Source organism: Pleurodeles waltl, chromosome 3_1, assembly GCF_031143425.1.
Source record: "Pleurodeles waltl isolate 20211129_DDA chromosome 3_1, aPleWal1.hap1.20221129, whole genome shotgun sequence".
Classification (NCBI taxonomy): domain Eukaryota; kingdom Metazoa; phylum Chordata; class Amphibia; order Caudata; family Salamandridae; genus Pleurodeles; species Pleurodeles waltl.
In genome coordinates, this window is record NC_090440.1 from 1,456,302,229 (window position 1) to 1,456,316,136 (window position 13,908).

Here is a 13,908-nt window from a genome sequence, read left to right on the forward strand (position 1 = left end):
GAACAACAGAGACTTTCCTTTGAAGTTTGCCTACTTCAAAGACAGAACTAGGTATAAGTAGTGGACCCAAACCCCCAGATTTTCAGGTCACTTCTGGACCAAGAGGAACCTCTGCCAAGGAGAAGAGCTTGATGCTTGAGGAGGACCTGCCACACTGCCTGTTGCTTTGCTGTGCTGGCCTGCTGCTGCTGCTTCTGCCTAAGAGGGAAAGGACTGCACTCTGCTTTCTACAATCCTGCTGGTGAAGTGTCTCCAAGGGATTGGACTGAGCTTGCCTCCTGTTAAGAAGCCTCTGAGACAGCAAAGACCTCACTTACCAACCTCTGGATCTGCTTGCTCGATCCTAGTTCGGAAGGTGGTCCCTACTCCAGTCTCTGGGCCACTGAAAGTGAAAGCTGGTTGAAACACAAGAAAAACAAGTGCACCGACTCTGGACGACGCCTGGAATGACACCGCTGCTTGAGACCAACATCGCCTGCAACCGAAGCCGTGGTCCCTGCTGGAGTGCGACAACCCCGCTGACATTGCAGGCCTGACACCGCTGTACCCCCACTGACGTCCCAAGTGCGAGTCTCAAGTGCATGTCACCGACAGCCCTGTGACGCGACAGCGACACCGTGAGGTCGCCACACCGCATCTTGACCCGCCAGACATCGACCCTGCCGGAGTGTAAGAAACTGATGTTTCGCACCGATGCTTACAACCTCCCCTGGTCTGCCGTAAGGAACAGATACTGCACTGGATCCAGTGAGGCCTCACCGGATCCAGCGACACCTCTCCTCCCCAACTCAGTGCAACAGCTTATTTCTTCGTTACCAAAGGTACTGTACCTCAGGGTCCGTGTAACTCCATGACCGGCGCCATTGGCGTCGGATTGTTGGGAACGACTCCATCAAAACGCCACAATAACTCTACACTGAAGCATTCATGTTTCTAAGCTCTATATTTAAGTTTAATCTTTAATAATTCATAACTTTGCTTGTGTATGTTGGATTTTTGTCATTTTGTTCTTGTTTGATTTAGAAAAATATTGGTTATTTTTATAAACTGGTGTTGAGTCCGTTTGTGGTGTTTTCACTGTGTTACTGTGTGTGTTTGTACAAATACTTTACACATTGACTCTGTGACTGTTTGTGCCAAGCTACCAAGAGGGTGAGTAGGGATTATCAGAGCTGTGTATCTCCCTTACCCTGACTAGAATGAGGGTCCCTGTTTGGACACAGTGCAAACTAACTGCCAACCATAGGCCCCATTCCTAGCTGACTGCCAACCAGAGACCCCATTTCTAACCGTCTTGTGTAAAATGTAAAGAAACACTTTCCTCAGCCTACTATCATACTGAGGAAGGCCCACATTTGAAATGTTCGTAGACAGCTATCCTAGCCCTTTTCACTATCAGGCTAGAATGCCCTTTTAAGTGACTGGGCTAGATTGGGAATTTTAGACGTAGATGCCAGGAAAACCTCTATCTGTCATGACTTTTAGCCTGTTCTGACTTTTTAACCAACAACATGTTACATTCTGGGACTCGTAGGTTCCCTTTTATCATTGTGAGTCTCTGCTAAAAATACCTACTTGCAAAGAACAGTTGGATTACAAACCAGGGCTGGTTGAAGGTGTCACACATGTGGAGGGCGTGCTTATCAGCAATGCATTGACATACCTGTGTTTTTTCTGCCTGGTCCCCAACAGACGTCTGTGTTCTGGGCTGTCCCAGGTGACAACGCGCAAACCTCCAAGACGTTCTCTCTCTTCGGTGTAGGGTACATCGTGTAAAGCCGTGTCAAGCAGCCTCTGCGGAGGCGGAAATGGTTGAGGTCAGCACGAGGATGTGCAAGGCAGCGGCCTGCTGATAGAGGCCTGTGTGCAGGCCTAACTGAGGCCTAAACCACATACGCCTTCCGCCTGGCTGCAGCATGCCCTACTTCCTGCCGATGTGAATGTCTTGCACAAAGAATGATTGTGGGACAGGTCCTCTTCACACTGTCAGACCGCAGTTTCAGAAAGATGTCTTTTCCACGGTCACTTTTCCCTACAAACGACTTAAACGTCAGCCCACTTCATTGTCATTTCTGTTCCAACATTTTAGGTAAAAAGGTGTTCACCACAACTTCAAATAGTAAAAAAAACAAGCGCCGGTATTTACCAAAAGGAGCAGGGAATTGGGGTGTAGACTGTGAGGTGGGCATAAGTGGAAGGCGCAGGGCTAGGTTTTCCACCATTGCGAGCTTTGTATGCAAGAAATCTGCATGCATTTTAAGAAAGTTGGAAGTATCTGTCCAATGGTTATGACACTAAGGCCCATATTTATACTTTTTGACGCAAAACTGCGCTAACGCAGTTTTGCGTCAAAAAAATTAGCGCCGGCTAACGACATTCTGAAGCGCCATGCGGGCGCCGTATTTATTGAATGACGTTAGCCGGCGTTAGCCGCCGGCGCCGTCTGGTGTGCGTTAAAAAAAACGACGTACACCAGGCAGCGCCGGCATAGGGGAAAATGGAGCTTGGGCGTCAAGAAATGGGGCAAGTCAGGTTGAGGCAATTTTTTCGCCTCAACCCGATTTGCGCCATTTTTTTTCACTCCCAACCCCCATAGAAATGACTCCTGTCTTAGCAAAGACAGGAGTCATGCCCCCTTGCCCAATGGCCATGCCCAGGGGACTTCTGTCCCCTGGGCATGGTCATTGGGCATAGTGGCATGTAGGGGGGCACAAATCAGGCCCCCCTATGCCACAAAAAAAAAAAAAAAACACTTACCTGAACTTACCTTAATGTCCCTGGGATGGGTCCCTCCAGCCTTGGGTGTCCTCCTGGGGTGGGCAAGGGTGACAGGGGGTGTCCCTGGGGGCATGGGAGGGCACCTCTGGGCTCCTTCAGAGCCCACAGGTCCCTTAACGCCTGCCTTTTGCAGGCGCTAAAAAACGGCGCAAAAGCGGCCGTACGTCATTTTTTTTGACCCGCCCACTCCCGGGCGTGAATTTTGCCCGGGAGTATAAATCCGACGCACATGCCTCGGAGTCGATTTTTTAGACGTGAACGCCTACCTTGCATCTCATTAACGCAAAGTAGGTGTCCACGCTAAAAAATGACGCAAACTCCATGGACTTTGGCGCTAGACGCGTCTAACGCCAAAGTATAAATATGGAGTTAGTTTTGCGTCGAAATTGCGTAAAAAAAAACGACGCAATTCCGGCGCAAACGGAGTATAAATATGCCCCTAATAACCATTTACACACCATTTACTAATAAGTGTTATTACTACCCAAAGTAGCCCTCTTCCATAGCCACCTTAAAATACCAAACGGTTGAGGAAAAAACAGTAAGGTTCCAAATCTCTGTTTTGTCTTTTGCATGCAATTCCGTGACGCATGGTCATGACTCACTAAGCTATATGACAAGGAATTTTACTTGTGACCTGTAGGTAATACAAGGATCTCTGAAACAAAAACTGTAACAAACTGAGCTATTGACATAAGAACACATATGTTGAATGCTGTGCTTTCCAACACGCTCATTGAAGTTTAAAGCAATTTTATGGTGAGTTGACCCTTTGATTAGAATAGACACATCTTTCCAGCATGTGCATTAACCACCTCCTGCATAGTATTTCCACTCCAGACATCGGAAGGTCCTCTAGTCTAGAGGAAGCATACTCTGTCAGGATGGATCTTATCCGTTATCTAAACAGATGCTAATAGATAGGATTCACGGCCAGCCTAGATGAATGAATAGAACATATGCCAAAAGCAGTGCCCTGAAAGGATTTCTTATTCAATTCACCAAAGCCAAAACTATGGTCATTGTTATGTGGTTGTATGAATGATGTGGGTGTACACCCAAAATATATATCGACAGGGGCTTGGTAGCTCCCAAGTGGCTCCATGTTATGTGACATGTATGCTCAACCAGTCTATGATTTTTGCCATCAAAGCTTTGCATCCTGGATTATTATTTTTTTTAAACCCTGCTTATAATGAGAAAAGGAGACTACAAATCACAGAATGCAAAAAAATTGCCAGTTAAAACCCAAATTGTAAAACATTCTATGAAGCCTCCTGTCATTTTGGATTATGCCTGGCTTGACCTACGAAACAAGGTGTTTAAATGCCCCAAACCACACTATAAAATGTTTAAAAAAAAGTTTTGCCATTTAGGTCTTTTTTTTCCTTTGAGGTTAATCATTAAATTGGTGGACAGGGTAGGGATTTACATTCCAATCAAAATTTTGATTTAAATTGCTGGTTGCTGATGAGCTAAGATTTTTAGTTATTTAAAACAGGCATGCTAGAGCGCTGTACTGCCCTGAAGAATGCACTTCACAACCCCGTCCATAAGGTTTTACAGTCACCTGTCAACTCCCACTGTACAAGATCAAAGGGCAACCATACTCCCTGCCGCCACACCCCTGCTGGAAGACTTGTAGAGTAGCAGAACAGGATGCTGTGCCCTGGTGACAAGATCTGTTCTTAGGATGCTGTCCACCGAGACCCTCCCCAGGTGCCCCTGATGTCAAAATACTCTGATTGGTTTGTAATAATGGAAATGCAGTTTTTCAGGACTGTGTGTAGTGTGCAGAATGGTGCCTGGATTACACCACAGGCTTTATGAGGACATGGCGGACAGACACAGTGAAGTGCGGCCCTGTGGACAGGGGCTTCACCAACCCCCTGGGGTGGAGTTCTTCATGGGCCTCTTCTGTCTGCAACTGACAAAGACTTATGCATAACGTGAAAGGGTGGGTGAGTGAGTGAAACGGTGGATGAGTAGACGGATGGATGAGTGAATGAATGGATGGATGAGTTAAAAGAATAAATGGTTTAGTGAAAGGGAGGGTGGATGGATGGCTATGTGAATGAATGGATGGCAAGGCCGGAATGTCCAGACCAGGCATTGAGTGTTTCCCTGGGAGGCTGGAAGGGTGGGGGGCTGCTTTGTTACAGGGGGCCTGGTTGTAGCAATGCTGCAGTTTTAAAATCACAAGGGGGTTCCTCGTATATCCAACAGTTTCCAGGCAATAATAAAAGTGCAAAGATAATTCTGGTGATTAATGTACCTGCTGGAGAGAGATAGGGTTTTTAGGGCAGTTTTGACTCTTTTAAGGTAACGCAGTGGTTTAACTTGCCTGCTGCAAATAAAGGGGGTCATTAAAATGACGGGGGCACCGCCAACAGGCTGGCGGTGCCCCGCTGGGCATTCTGACCGCAGCGGTTTGACAGCGGTCAGAAGTGGAAAACCGGCGGTCTCCCGCCGGTTTTCCGCTGCCCATTTGAATCCCCCATGGCGGCGCAGCGAGCTGCGCCGCCATGGGGGATTCTGACAGCCCATACCTCCATCCTGTTCCTGGCGGTTCGCCCGCCAGGAACAGGATGGCGGTATGGGTTGTCGTGGGGCCCCCGTAAGAGGGCCCCACAAAGAATTTCACTGTCTGCATTGCAGACAGTGAAATTCGCGACGGGTGCCACTGCACCCGTCGCACCTTCCCACTCCGCCGGCTCCATTCGGAGCCGGCGTCCTCGTGGGAAGGTATTTTTGCACTGGGCTGGCGGGCGGCCTTTTGGCGGTCGCCCGCCAGCCCAGTGCAAAACCCAGAATACCCTCAGCGGTCTTCCGACCGCGGAGCGGTATTTTGGAGGGGGAAGTCTGGCGGGCGGCCTCTGCCGCCCGCCAGACTTAGAATCACCCCCAAAGTGTACTATGCAGACCACAGAACAGTATTTTATGTGCAATGATCAGTGTGATACTGCTTTTGTCACAGAGATCCTTTTGTTACTCTGCAGTTCATAAGTTACAATCATACTCTACCGCTGTGAGCCTTTGAACTGCCATCAAAGAGCTGCATGCAAACTGCATGGTACCTGTTTAAAAGTTATGTTTTTTTTCCAGTGTTTGAATATCCTAATTTTGCTAAAAAGTGTTTGTTCGCATTGAAATAAACTGTTATCAGTAAAGTAATCCCTAACCTCTGTGTTACATTCTGAATTCTCAGTTTATGCTTCCCTTAAACTAAGCACTCTTAAAAAATGCCAACCGATGTGGATGACATGCGAATCTCACACCTTGTAGTCCCCTTTTTTAAAAAAAATCATTTTCTGTATACTGATTTGCACACGTATGATTCATTGTCTCGGTATGTAATGTAAAGTGATCCAACAGCCTATGCTGGTAAGAGAGGCACTATGAAACAAATTAAATGCATTTGGGAGAGGGGCTCTGGCGAGGTGAGAGGCACTGTTAGAGAGTGATGGTGAGGGGATCAATGAAGAGCCCCAATAAAGATTGCCTTATGCTGGTGCACTAAAAGGTCATCATTTGCTATGCTTTAAAAACGAATACAATTAAGTATATAATGAAAAATGTGTTGTAGAATGCACAGTTCTTGCCATTTTTTCCCAAATTTACTTGCAGGGGGAACTCTCCAAGCTCCTTTGTAGTGGTCAGGCTCACTCACTATGCACGCTATAGGGGCTGGTCTGACAAAATTTGCCAGGGCTGCTTTGGGTTCCCTATCCAGCTCTGATATATGGATGAATGAAAGGGAAGGTGGATGGATGGGTAAGCGTGTGAATGGATGGATGAGTGACAGGTTGGATGGGTGATGAGAGAGGATGGATGGAAGAGTGAAAGGGTGGATGGATGGATGGATTGGTAAAGTGAAAGGATGGCTGGATAGACAAAATTAAATGGTGGGCAGATGGATGAGCGAATGAGGGAAAGGATGGATGGATAAGTGAAGGGATGGAGCTGTAATATTGTGGACCGCCAACTTTAGCAGCTACAGCAGATGTGGAGTTCTTGATGGGCCTCTTCTGTCTGTATCTTGGCAGACAAAGGTAAATGAGTGAGTTGCAGTATGGATGAATGGATGTGTGAGAGAAAGGGTGGATGGATAGGTGAGTGAAAGAATGCCTAGGTGAGTAGATGGATAGATGGATGAGTGAAAGAATGGATGGATGAATGTAAGGAGTGGTGGATGGATGGCTGAAAGGATGGATGGATGAGTGAAAGAAATTATGGTTGAGTGAAAAGGAGGGTAGATTGATCAATGAAAGGATGGATGACTCAGTGAGAGGGTGGATGGATGGATAATGAGAGGATAGATGGACGAGTGACAGGATGGATGGCTGAGTGAAAGGAAGGGTGGCTAGATGGGTTGTATAAGTGAAAGGGAGGATGGACGGATTGATGGAGTGAAAGGGTGGATGGTGCATGAGTGAAAGGATGGGTGGATGGATGAGTCAAAGGATGGATGAGAAAGAGTGGATGGTGAGTGAAAGGGAGGGCTGATGTATAGATGGATGAAAGGGTGGACGGATGGATGGATGGTAAAAGAATGGATGAGTGACATGGAGGGTGTTGTCAGCATAAGAAATCAATGACAGCTCAAAGGAACGTACCATGTCAGCCAGAGGAAGCATGTAAAAGATGGATAGATGGCTGGAATGAAAGGGAGGATGGATGGATGAATGACTGACAGGATGGATGAGTAAAAGGGTGGATAGAGAGATGGATGAGTGAAAGGGTAGATGGATAGACGGATGGATGGGTTTGATGGATACGTTCGGAGATGGATGGATAGGTTTGTATATGGATGGGGGCAGTGCTTAATTTGTGCTTTTTGTTTCTGGTGTGGAGAACCAGCACCTTTTTGTGAGGGTCAGTACTTATTTTTCTGCCTCAAGCATTTACTGCGAGCAAAAGACACATATGAGAAAGACGGAGGAAGAGAAAAACGAAAAAGCATCACAATGGGAGAAAGCAGAAAGCTGCAAGAGTGAGCTGAAGGGGCAGGGAGTGGCTTTAAGTGGATTGAAGAGGCCTGAGATGGCTTCTGGATTATGCTGCCTCAGTATTCCATACTCCCACATTCAATTGCAGCAGCCACGTGTTTAAGAGGAGGGCTTTGGGCACTGGCACGTTTTTATTCACAAATTAGGCACTGATTGGCGCACAGACAGAAAGGTGAAAGACTGAATGATAGATGAAAGAATTAATGGTGAACATCAGCAGGTGGATGGAAGGATGAATGGGTAGATACTCAGATGGAAAACACAAGAGAGCTATTTTAGGGAGGTTTGTGATGAATTTCTTTATTTGCTTGGTCCCATAGGAGCTTTGGTTCAAAGGTTGGGGTATTTTAATTTTCTGGCTCCTCCCTTTCCCGTGGACATACTGGGTGCTTTCTGGTTCACAAGGGGCATAAGACTGCACGTCTCAGTGGAGAGTACTTGAAAAGTGGATAGGGCACTGGAGGCCTCTATTCCAGAAGGAACCGTTGATAATGTCTCTTCAGAGAAAGAGCAGCGAGTGCAAAGAACAGTCGAGAGGTAAAGGCAATAAGTGCATTAAAAAAAAAGAGCGATAGAGTCATAGGGTGTAGTACTCAGTTAGCCACCATGGTAAACATCAGGGACAATGCAGGGGTTTGTGTGAAGACTAGAGAAGCAATGGGCAAACGTTAGGGCGTAGGGGGTAGGGGAGGGGTTCTCTATGTTCACAAGGCGATTGTTATGTAACTGGAGATGACTGATTCACACCCCTTATGAGTTCCTCCTGTTTTTGTCTTGTGTGGGGTGAAAGGAGGTGTGCTAACCTGGCTCATGTCTGTCTCTCACCAACAGAACACCGTCAAAATGGGTTGTGCGCAGTGCAAGAAGAAGAGTCCGGACAAATCCTTGGTGGACGGTGGCGACGGTGCGGCGGGTGCGAACCCCAATGTCCGCTATGGCCCTGACCCCACGCAGCACAATCACACGGGCAACTTCAGCCGCATTCCGGACTTCAACAACTTCCCCACTCCTCCCGTCTCTGCAGCCATGCCCTTCGGGGGCACGAACCCCTACCCCAGCAATGCCTCCCAGATGCGAGCAGGGGGCATAACAGGTGAGATGGAGGGGCATCACCCCTGGCATTGAGTAGAAGAAGCCACGGAGCTCTGCAAACTCCTGGCAGTGTTCCACGCTGGGGTTATCCCTTGAGGGGCTTCTTTGACTCTGGTCTACTGCTGTTAGTGGTCTTATAGCCCGAGAACGTGAGTTTTTGCAGAAGATGTTGCTACTTTCCATTAACAAGTGTGAACGTTTGCACAAGTGTTAGAGTGCATGTGCCCATAATTCCCTTTTGGGGATATGGTGACACTGGTGGGATGCTGCGTGGTTCCCGTAACCTGCTTAATCCGAGAGCATGGCCTAGTGATTAATGTGCATGTAGTTCTTTCTGTGAATGTGAAAGCAACATCTGTGCAGTTGTCTGTGAAGAACGATACTCGAATTCAGCGCTTGTGACTTCTGCCACTGGGTGAGTCGTGACCAATAAGGTGAAAGGCTTTCACTTGCCCTCCTGTTTGTGGGCTACGAATTAAAACTTCCAGGGAAGCAGGGCCAAACTAGGCACATAGAAAGGCGAACCATGCCTCTCCGACTACCCCTGTACTCGCCTTTGGTAGGATGGTCTAACTCGAGGATACACCCTGGGTAGTAATGGGGTGTGAGAATCAAGTTATAATAGTTCAACAAGAAATATACACAAGAGACTAATATCCAGAACAAAACATTCAAAGAATTCAGATTTTATTAGCAAGTTACTACGAGAAGGGGCTGAGATAATTAAAGAAATAGTGCACTGACCTTGAAATAAAGGAAGCAGTCATTCTTAATGTAATCGGGCGTGAGGGGGAGATAAAGCAGGTAAGCACGAAGTCATAATTATTTGAAAAAGTTTGAGAGAGGGTCGAAAATGAATTGAGGTTGTAAGTGCCACAGTTTCGTAGGTCTTGTGTCACACGGATGCTGCCTTTAATCACTGGTCTGCAGTTGACACAGGTGCATGGAGAAGAGGTGCAGGGGGGTCCAGTCCCAAAAGGCGAACCCTGCACTCACCCAGAAGCGTGAGACAGGTGTGAAATGAATTACAACAACCAGAGCAGCATCGGATAAAGCACCAGGCACACATGTAGCTCCTTAAAGTATACCCGGCACCGCTTGAGTGTTAAATGACAGAGGGCTTTATAGAGTTAGCTGATGAGTTCACCACCTTTAGTGGCTCTCAGTAAACCTACAGCCAGGACAGTATTAATCTAGAGATGAAGAAGTGACAAAAAAACACAAGGAAACGGGCTTTCTCCATGTATACACCTGGCATCTGAAACAATAACCCTCTATCCATCAGGAATTCTCCAGCCATGCTCCAATTTAGGAGCGAGCTGAAGACGCACCTTTTAAAGGCAACCCCATCACGATTCAGTAACAGCCCACTTCTGCACCCAGAAATCAGTTACTCCTCCAATTACTCGTTAACTGTATCTTCCGTTTTACCCTGTTCAGGCTTCCATCGCCTTTCAGCCTGGGTTGTTCTCAACAAATGCTACATGCTTACAGCTGGAGGAAAGGGCTTCCTCCACCCATGGTCATCGCAGGCTTTGGTCTCAAACCCTCTGACTCTTAGCACCACAACCCTGGCTAAGCTGAAGCAAACAGCTATGATTACCAGCTTCTGAGGGCTCCTCTACATCACAGCTGGTAAACCCTCACGGAAGCTACAGCGTGGCCTCCTAATATCCCAGTACAGGTGGTCTGCTCGTGGCTCTAAAAAGGAAAGTTTTAGGTCTTGTTTTGGCTGGGTTTCAGTATGTATAATTAGTTGCGGAGTGAATGCCCCACTTAATTTTGGGCTGGCGCTGGTCTTGATGGGCTTATGAACTGAGTCACACTAAAACGTGAATAATATGTTCATGGGCCTTTTCTGTCCACAGGTCTGCATACAAATGCTTATAACTCAAATTACTAGGGAGTATCATGACAGAGGGGTGTGGACTGACATGCACAGTCAAAAAACGGAGAAAAAGAAATTACGAATATAGTGGAAAACACAGAGAAAGGGACACACAGAAAAAGTGAGCTTGAGATAGAAAGTTAAGAAAGAAAAAGTCATGATAAGAGACAAAATATGGGTAGACAAAGAGGAAAAAAGGGCATAAGGAAGGAAACAAAAAAATAAATCAGGGAGAAACGGTGAAGAATAAGACGGTTAGAAGGGGAAGGATGGTTGTAGAGTGAAAGTGTCTATAAGGGAAAGGGTAAATGGACAGAGGGATTACGAATGGAGAGAAAGGGACAGGAATGGCTACATTAACATATATTGATGGGTAAAAGGATGCATGGAAAGGTGAAAGGATGGACAGATTAAGGGAAGAATAGATATATGGGTGAATGGATGGATGGACGTCAGAAGAAGAGATCAAGTAGTTTAAATAAAAGTTGTGATTCACAATCTCACCACATGCATATTTCTTAAAGAAGTCTGGCATAATAGGATAAAGCTGATGTTGGATTATTGACAAGCGTAACACAATGGAACTTTAAGGGGCAGTGGCTTCATTTAAAATTAGATACCCTTCTTTTGATGCTGATTCTTCTGGTGCCAACACAGCACCAAGAGCCACAAAATGCAAAATTAGAAACCACCTGAAGGCAAAACGGCTCCTCCTCTGTGACCAGATTCCAGAACTGCATCTTTTCTAACACGAGACCCGTCTCATCTCACCTGTAGCTCTGAAAAAACCATCCGATGTGTCTCTTCAAAGAGACCCCCCTCCACCTCTTATCGATACTGAGCCCACAACACAGAAGATAGCTTTCCGTGGCCGTACGTTGTTTCATGTACGCAATCTTAGATCCTCTGCCAGCCACTCTCAATGTACTACGATCATCGCCCCTATTCTACACATGCATATATTCTGCAGAGCAACTGATTAGTTTATTTTGAATGTGTGTATAGACTCAATATCTACTCTAGAGAATCCCTTTCCCTCACAGGCACCAAGTCTCCCCAGAATTGGCCTTGTTCCTTGAGGTAAACCAAGAAGTATTGTGCGGTGAGGTTGTAGGAGAATCTAATAACTCTTGTCCTCACGAAAGAAAATTACCTGAGCTTACCCTAAGCTCATCTGTTTCCTTTCCTGACAAGGGCTTTGGATTATGAGTTAATATGACATTTACATTCCTGTAAAGCTAACCACCATTATTATGAGATTCATCTATAGACGCCCTTTCATGTGGATGTGGAAAGGTCATAAGTTGAAAAGGAGGAACCATGATTAAGAGAGGCTGTTGTTTGGCTTTGTGTGGTTATTAGAGAATTTGTGCAGCATTTAGCTTTCAAATGCTATTTTTAAACTAGCGTGAAAGTAAAGTCAGTTTGATCTAGGAGGATCTCTGTTTACTGGTAGGTTTACCAAAGAACCTTCTGTTTTTCTCACAATTGAGTAGTGAGATCGATTTATCGGCATTAGCGTTCAGGAATAGGTGCAATACGTTTTTTCAGGAAGGTAGTTCACGGCTTCTAAGTTATCCAGAAACATATGGCGATGACTTCAGTCCCAATGCTGGCAATGGTTTCAGTGTGTGTCTGTGACGTTATCCACACAAAAGAGGAAATAACTTTATCCCTCTATGGTCTGAACAAGATACAATTGACAGAATAAAAAAATAAGACACGTCAAACACAGTCATAGGCTGGTTCTCTCCCCCGATGTCTGGAGCTAGGTTGCTCCATTTGGCTTGATCAGCTTTTGGTCAACAGGCTTCCAATTAAAGGAAGTGGCAACGCAGGAGAACAGATAGAGCTAGAAGAAGGCTAGAGAGTGGGTTGACCAAAAACAGTATTAAACAGTAAAAGATGAAACTCTGAATGGTTTGCACTAGGGAGGTGCCAATTGGTTAGATGGCCAAACATCCCTAACATGTAAACCCAATCATAGCAGACATTTGCCAGCACTGAAGAAAGTCATACCAGATAACTGAAAAACACAAGACGCTTACATAACAATTGTAAGAATTTGGCATACCTACCAGCAACTAAACACCTATGAATGACAAAGCTCAAGGGACAGTGAATGTAAGCACAGGCATTGGGAGGCAATCTGGATGCCTGTTCTCAGCAGGAGCGCTGAATTTCTTCATAAATCATCCCTGTGATTAATCTAATGCTTTTTAATCGTTGACAAATCATATCCAAAAATCTGTAGTTAAAAAATAACGCCACACTCATAAGCTTAACCTAGAAATACTAGCTAATAAAAACAACGAACAAGGCTACCCTCAAATACACCTGCAAGGTTTAATCTAAGCAGCCAAAGTTAAAAAGACACACATACCCTATTACTAAAAAATCTGCTATAGTGCAAACTCTGGAAAATCCTAATCCGAGCAAAACCAAGGAAACTGAACAATGAAAAGAAACCCAGGTGCCCCAAACAAGGGCAGAGACACACAGCAAACGTAGCCATTCACAAAGCAGCATAGCAAAGTGGTCTGTACTTGAGCAAGTACCAGAGTCAAGGAGATGACACACATCAGGCCTAGGCACCAGGCTATGGGAGAGGCCAATAAAAAGCCAGTACAGTTGAAGTTCACCACCTCCCTCTTGGATTTTGAGTGTTTGCTTACACACACTAGTCCTGTCGACCACTGATTCAAGAAGAGAATTTTGGGAGTTTTGATAGCTTGATAATGCCAAACCATGAGATTGAATGGATCCCCTTTCTGGATTTATCCTAAAGAAGTTGACAATTCTGAGTATGGGGCTGTGTTTGTATTTCCAAAAGAATTCCATGACAGAACGCAATCTCCTTCAAGCAAGCATCAGGCAAGCATCTGAATATAAATGTGATGCTCAGTTTATATCATGATCTTCTAGGCTGTCTAATTCTGCTTTCTAGTCGCTAGCATGCTAAGCATCAGTAGGTTGACTTGAAATTCTGCGTATGACTCAGCCTGCAATTAAATGAAGCGTGTGTGGACTTTGGTACTAAAATGCTGGTGGGAAGGTCTATTGAGAGAGAGAACGGTGTGTGACAATTGTGGACACATAGATGTTATGAATTGTTTTCATTGTCTGTGAGCGTGCTGGCTT

The 13,908-nt window shown here is 45.7% G+C and overlaps 1 protein-coding gene across 5 annotated transcripts in view; it reads left to right on the forward strand.

The window, feature by feature from the left end:
* Positions 1-13,908, forward strand: part of LOC138285295 (proto-oncogene tyrosine-protein kinase Yrk-like) — a 228,797-nt gene that overhangs the window by 187,361 nt on the left and 27,528 nt on the right. For all 5 annotated transcript variants that reach the window (XM_069225025.1, XM_069225029.1, XM_069225028.1 and 2 more), the window contains exon 3: positions 8,619-8,880. In XM_069225025.1, coding sequence (XP_069081126.1) covers positions 8,631-8,880 — 250 coding nt within the window. In that variant the 5' untranslated portion in view covers positions 8,619-8,630. The remainder of the gene's footprint in view (positions 1-8,618; positions 8,881-13,908) is intronic.